The sequence below is a fragment of the Vicia villosa genome, unplaced genomic scaffold (genome assembly GCF_029867415.1).
Source record: "Vicia villosa cultivar HV-30 ecotype Madison, WI unplaced genomic scaffold, Vvil1.0 ctg.000602F_1_1_2_unsc, whole genome shotgun sequence".
NCBI lineage: Eukaryota > Viridiplantae > Streptophyta > Magnoliopsida > Fabales > Fabaceae > Vicia > Vicia villosa.
In genome coordinates this window covers 16,947-24,076 of record NW_026705275.1, presented here as the reverse complement: position 1 = coordinate 24,076, position 7,130 = coordinate 16,947, and the positions used below count along the sequence as shown (strand labels likewise).

Below are 7,130 nucleotides of genomic sequence, written 5' to 3'. Positions count from 1 at the left end.
CTAACTATATCGTTGCGGACACGGACGATATAGGCGTCGATACGTAATTATATTGATCGTTACCGAGTTCATATACATATATTTATAAGGAGACATACAAATTTAGGTTGATGAAATCAAATCTTGATACATTTTCTTTAACATTAGAACTTTCATTAATTTACTCTTTGTTATTAAATTGATTGAATGAACTTTTGCAAACTCAAAACTAAAGTAACATTAACTCAAGACAAAATAGGCTATAGAACGGCGGTGATATCGCAATAATCCCTGTGGATACGATATAAACGAAAAGTACACAACAATACTATTTCAACAACTAGTGATTCATAATGATGGCATTTGATCAAGAAGAATGATCTCATTCATAATTAGTTAGACATTTCAAGTTCTAATTTAAATGTAACGCCCCAAATACTTTATTTATTATTTTAATCGGTTGTTTGTGATTTATTTGATGCTATTGTTGTTTCTTGGTGTTTTTACGCAAGATACAGTTGAAATAACAATTTTTGGGAGAATTAGCCTAATTAAATAAAGTGGTGGGAAATAATTATTTAGAAAATAATTATTTAGAAGTATATGAATTATTTAAAATTGGAGTATGAGGAAGTTGGTGAGGGTAATATGGTATTATCATATTAAGGGTCCAAGGGTTAGAGTAGGAAAGGAAGGAAATTAGAAAGGGAGAAGGAATTGTTGGAACGATCGCGCAAAAAATTAGTTTTATGGGCCGTGACACACGGGTCGTGTTAGCCCCCTGGATTATGGTGTCCGAAAAGTGAAAAAAATGATATTATGGATTGGGAGTGACACGGAAAGCTAACGCGATAAACTACACTTTGTTAAAATAAAATGAACAATATGATGTAATTTTCCAGTAATTGTGCTAAGATGAAGTGATGTAATTATGCGTTGATGTAATATGATGTATGCTTTCTATGGTGAATTGATGTCGTTATGATGACGATGCTATTGTTGGCCTGGAATGGCAGAATTTTGAGGGTTTACGCCCTGTAGTATCATAATTTTGATGTTGTATGTTAGAGTTGCATGCATACATTATCGAGGGCTAATGCCCTGTTGTTGGCCTGGATTGGTGAATTGTTGAGGGCTTATGCCCTGTTGCTGCCCAAATTGGCACTATGGAGAGAGTTATACTCTGTTGGTACCACATGCCTCGAGTCGGGTCAGTCCCATAGCATGAAGGTGAATTATTTGCAGGATATTGAGTTGGATGGTTGAAGCATGAATTATATGTTAATATGAATGATGAATCGTGTATGCTTGTGTGATTATTATGTACTTGAAATGTTCTAATATTAATTTAAAAGAGTTATAATTAAAAGGATAAATTGCCACTTTATTAATTGTCTAATGGAGAGTGACACTAATAATTTACTAAATACAAATTGGCAATCAATATACACACTAAATTGCTAATAATATATCGCCGTAATTTCTTGAAGATATGCAAAAAGCTCTTGAGGTTTGGAGAACATAGGCATGTGATCAGCATCAGGAATCACTTTGACATCATTTGTAGGATTTCGTTCGATCATTGACAATTCAAAATCATACTTTAACAATTTGTCTTGTTGACACACAACGCAGACTTTAGCAACAGTTGCATAATTTTCTTTCGTAACACTTGTTTTCTCTTGTAATAATTCTTGATCACCAAATGTACGAGTAGGCCTTTGTAATAACATTGCAAGAGACAAGTCCTAATTCAGATATAATCAAACATTATCAAAATCATTATAATAAACATCTTGTTTTCAAAATAATCTATACATTCATTTAAAAAAAATAGAATTAAATTTTTTTGGGATCAAATAAGCATATTGACAGAGCCGCCTTTAAGGGCGTATAAGGCGAACTACCGCACAAAATTTAAATTTTGTTATATTAAATCATACGTAAATGTGGCCTCATAAATACGTGTCAATGTGAAAATATGATTAAATAGGTTCTCTAATTATTTTGACAAAGTTGTATCATAACTAACCTACACAAAACCATTTTTGAGACGGCTCTACATATTGATTAGCCAACGTACCTCAAGTGGAGATAGTTGATACATATTGGATGCTAAGAATTGTGGCTCATGTATTAGAGATCCATTTGATTTATTATTTGAGCTATCGTCAAATATAATCTTTTTTTCCACGTTGAAATCCGATATTTGAGGACACTGCAATTTTCAAAATAAATATATCAAACAGAAGTAGTTTAAATTTATTACTAGAAATTAATTTTAGACATATCAGAAGAAGAACTTAATCCAACCATAATATACTTTGATTATGTGCAGTTCATAAACCGTAAACACTTCTAAATTTAACAATAATTAAGTACCTCATTGCGGATAGTCACGAAGCCGAGATCAGGAGAAGGCACGATGGATGCAACAAATACAGCAACTGCAATTTTCTTTGGAAATAATTCCATAGCCATAGATATACCAATCCCACCAAAGCTATGACCTACAAGAATTACCCTCTCATCTTGTGGCAATGACCTTACAAATTCAATCAACGGTTCATAATAATCTGTAATAGAATCAAGCTCATGAACTTGTTTTGGATGGATACCAGAAGCAGCCATGTCTAGTGCAGTGACTTTATGTCCAGAAGATTGCAATAGAGCAACAACCTTGTACCAACACCATGCTCCATGGCAAGCTCCATGGACCAAAACGAAATGCCTAGTATTATTATCCATTTTTCTTTCCTAGTACCTTGTTCTATGTAGTGTTGACATTTTAAAGCTTAATTTTTATTTTTGAAAAATGGTGGTGTCAAATCTTAGATATAAAATCCAAAATCATCCGTGCATGATAAATCTATTCAATCATTAGTGCATTGATCGGTGCAAGATAATGTATTTTGATTTTTTAGTTTCTTTTTTTTTTAGTTTCAAATTAAAAGTTATTTTTCTTCTTTCCTAGTACATTGTATTCTGTTATGGGATATTTCGTTTTGCTTATTTATAAGATAATAATAAAATATATAGAATAATAGAATACAATCTTGTCTATACAAATAGAGTTGGCCCATAACATATTTGGCATTGCTCAGTATTGATTGTTTTTCAACAACAAAACAAAAAAGTCACATTTTGTTGTCAATCTTGAAATGCATCCGTCATTATAGGTTTCACGCTATCGAAACTTACTGATGATGTTTGACATGCAATGAAGATTTACAATTTACACATAAGACCATTTACAATGGTTGAAAAACTCAACACCCACTTTTTCAACTCCCAACACTCCACATCATTTTCTCTTTCTTCCACCTAATAACTCAACACCCATTCAACTTTTACCCTCTCCAATGGTTTTTCACTCAACACCTTACCCCACCACTTTTTATTTTCATATTCTTATTTAAATTTTATTTTTATTTTTATGATTACATAAAATTACAATTATCGATTAAAATTAATTAAAATAATAAATACTTAATAATTTATTTTTTAATTTTTTGTAATAAAAACAAAATTTATTTAAATAATTGGATACGATACAAATCATCTTAAATTAATTTAAAATACAACACACAATTAACGTAATTAGTACGTTACAAATAATTTAAAATGCAATACAACACACAAGTAACGTAATTAGTACGATACAAATAATTTAAAATGCAATACAACACACAAATAATTCAATCACGGAACATTCCAAACTTTGTCCATATGTGCTTCACTAGATCGGCTTGCAATTCTTGATGAACATTTGGATCACGGAACTCTGATCTAGCACGCACATGATTTGCAAAAGCGGGTAACACCTCGGTCGAGTATGGTTGTGGTGCACTAGATCCACTTTCCCCAGATTGCTCAAAATCGGTCCAACGTTGAGAATATGAATCTTGTTCATCCTCAACAATCATATTATGTAATATGATGCATGACCTCATGATGATACCCAAATCAGCTATGTCCCACAAGCGAGCTGGTTCACGGATGATTTTAAATCGAGCTTGGAGCACTCCAAATGCACGTTCGATGTCCTTCCGACATCCCTCCTGAAATTTTGCAAATAATTTATCGGGTTCACTTTGAGGAAGTCTAATCGATTTGACGAAAGTTGGATAAGAAGGGTAGATACCATCAGCTAGATAGTATGCCATATTATATGGACGTTGATTCACAAAGAAATTCACACTTGGAGCCTTTCCCTGTTCCACGTCATCAAACACTGGTGACCGGTCTAGAACGTTTATATCGTTCAACGTTCCCGGACATCCAAAAAAGGCATGCCAGATCCATAGGTCATGAGATGCAACTGCTTCAAGAATAACTGTGGTGGTTCCCTTATCCTCTATAGTAAATTGTCCTTCCCATGCTTTAGGACAATTTTTCCACTCCTAGTGCATGCAGTCAATACTCCCAATCATCCCTGGGAACCCCCGCATTTCACTAACATGCAGTATTCTTTGCAGGTCATCTTGGGTTGGTGCTCTCAGATACACTTGCTCGTACAAGCGTATGATTCCTTTACAGAATCTACGTAAGCACTCCAATGCTGTAGTACCTCCTATTTTGATGTACTCATCGACCGCATCTGCTGCAACACCATATGCTAACATTCGCATTGCTGTGGTACATTTTGCTAAGGGTGATATACCTTCTTTATTGGCTGCATCAACTCGCTGGGTGAAGTAGTTATCACTACTTGAAAGGTCCCCAACGATTCGAAGGAAAACATTTTTTTTCATCCTGCATCGTCATATGTAGGCTCATTGGCATAGTAGTTGTCAATTAGTCTTTGGTTTGCCGCTGCATGATCTCTATTGAGATATTTTCTACTACGAGGTGCATTATCTTCCGATATTTTGTTTCTACGCTCTCTAAATCGATTGACTATATAATTTTCTTTAATTTCACGATTTTGATTGTAGGCTGCGATATCAAAATGATATTGTGATGGATCCATTTTTTTGTGATATTGGAGGTAGATTGGATGGGATTTGGGATATTGGTACATAAATGGATGTATGAGTCCTTATATATAAATGGATGTGGGTGGTGGACCACTGACGGATTCGAAATAATTTATTGTATAGAGTTAATTATCAGATAAGGAATAGATTCGAATTGGGTGGTGGACCACTGACGGATTCGAAATAATTTATTGTATAGAGTTAATTATCAGATAAGGAATAGATTCGAATTGGGTGGTGGACCACTGACGGATTCGAAATAATTTATTGTATAGAGTTAATTATCAGATAAGGAATATATTCGAATAGATTCGACAATAATTAAAGCAAACACTACACTGACATATTGAAACAACAATAATTAAAGCAAACACTACACTGACATATAGATTCGACAATAATTAAAGCAAACACTACACTGACATATTGAAACAACAATAATTAAAGCAAACACTACACTGACATATTGAAACAACAATAATTAAAGCAAACACTACACTGACAAATACTTCATTGAAATTAATTATCAAACAGTTCTGCCTCCAACTTTTTCAACAGCTGGTTCTTCCGGTCATCTAGATGCTCTTCGGAAGTTAGCTTTAGATACATCTTCATTTTCTTGGTTTTAGTCTTTTCCAAGGCTATATTGTTAGCCTGCTGTTGCATCAAGGCTATGTTGTCCAATCGTTCAAGCTCTTTCGTCTTGAATTCTTTGTATTCATCCCATTCTTTGTCCACCACCTCCGAGGCATATTCCTTGCTTTTCTTTTTACCCTTTTTTTTAGCTGCCTCCCTTCCTATAGGACGAGCACTGGATTCTACAGTGTTTGAGCCACATGCATCACTCTCGCGAGATCTCTTAGATCCATTACTTCCTGAGCCAATATTTCCTCCTACTTGACTAACATAACGTGGTTGATCACGGAGAGCGTGCCATTCTTCCATTAAAGTGAATCTAACATTCTTCCCACATGCATATAATTCCTGCGCTTTTGCCAAAACATCATTCTCCGACTAACCACTTCCTTGCATACGCTTAGCGCCATCATAAGCGCCAATCCATTTACCCAACACTTTGTTCATATAATTAAAACGGTTTCGGCATGCAGGTCCATCACGCGGAGGATCGAATGAGCAATGCTCATTACAATACTCAGCAATTTTACCCCAATATGTTTCACCTTTCTGGTTTCTCCCGACAACACTGCTTGTTCCAAATTTAATCCACCCACTAATTAGCACCAAATTTTGTTCAGTGTTCCATGCTGGTTGCTGAGTTTTCCTGCTCTTAGGAGTTGAATCCTCTGAATTTGGAGCAACTTCATTAGAAACTATCATGCCACCAATAGTTAGTTGTGTTGAAAACTCGGGAAATTCAGGTACACCACCACTTGGAAAATTTGCATTCGCCATTGTCACATAACCATTAAACGGGGGTGTTTGAGATGGATTTCTCGGCATAGATCCATAATATGGTTGAAAGTTTGGAACAGAGGATGACTGGTTGAAATTTGGTGGAAAACCAAAATTAGGTATGTTTTGAGGATGTTGGTTGGAAAATTGATTTGGATTTTGATAATAGTTGGGATTTTGATAATTGTTGGGATTTTGAAAATTGTTAGGATTTTGGTTAAATGGAAAATTAGCAGAATTTTGAGTGTTAAAATGATTATTGGGATCCATTTCACTAAAAAAAGACACTTAACTTAAAAAAAAACACTAATAGAAAGATAATAATAGAGAAAGATAGTGAAAAACTTGGTTTTTTTTTTTCTGTGTCCAAATCAAATGAACCAAGTCTCTATTTATAGAGAAAAAAAATCATGAATTTTGGTATAAAAAAAAAATTAATTTGCAGCGAAATAATTGAGTTTAAAGTATTAAATGGATAAAAATCTGGCCAGCCAATCAGAAACAGCCAAGTGGCATTACTTATCTCTTTTCTCTTTCTCTCTCCGCGTGGGATAAAGCCCACTCTCACTGCCAGAGAGTGGCTCACACGCGCCAGCTTTGGACCAGTGAGGCGTTGCCACGTCAGCCTCTGGGACAGATTAATTGGTGTTGAGTTTATTCAATATCTCTCTCCTCCAACACACACTCAACACCATTTTACACACACCATTACACATCATTTTCCCATGTTGACTTCAATTCAACTCCCCATTGCACTTG

General features: G+C 34.8%; 1 protein-coding gene and 1 pseudogene across 1 annotated transcript; both read right to left on the bottom strand.

The window, feature by feature from the left end:
• Window positions 1-1,342: 1,342 nt before the first annotated feature.
• LOC131629732 (methyl jasmonate esterase 1-like) lies at window positions 1,343-2,778 on the bottom strand. Its single transcript, XM_058900506.1, has 3 exons — window positions 2,362-2,778; window positions 2,063-2,197; window positions 1,343-1,727 (listed from the first exon to the last, which is right to left on the bottom strand). The coding sequence occupies exons 1-3, from the start codon at window positions 2,725-2,727 to the stop codon at window positions 1,440-1,442; spliced, it is 789 nt and encodes a 262-aa protein (XP_058756489.1). The 5' UTR covers window positions 2,728-2,778; the 3' UTR covers window positions 1,343-1,439.
• Window positions 2,779-3,677: 899 nt separating this feature from the next.
• Window positions 3,678-6,641, bottom strand: LOC131629730 (uncharacterized; annotated as a pseudogene).
• Between the last annotated feature and the right edge of the window lie 489 nt (window positions 6,642-7,130).

Bases quoted from the DNA above. Each gene is read 5' to 3' on its own strand.
- LOC131629732 (XM_058900506.1), bottom strand. From the start codon at position 2,727: ATGGATAATAATACTAGGCATTTCGTTTTGGTCCATGGAGCTTGCCAT. The intron at 2,198-2,361 runs GTACTTAATTAT...TGAAAATTGCAG, and splicing joins TCGTGACTATCCGCAATGAG to TGTCCTCAAATATCGGATTT. The intron at 1,728-2,062 runs GTACGTTGGCTA...TATCTGAATTAG, and splicing joins ATCAACTATCTCCACTTGAG to GACTTGTCTCTTGCAATGTT.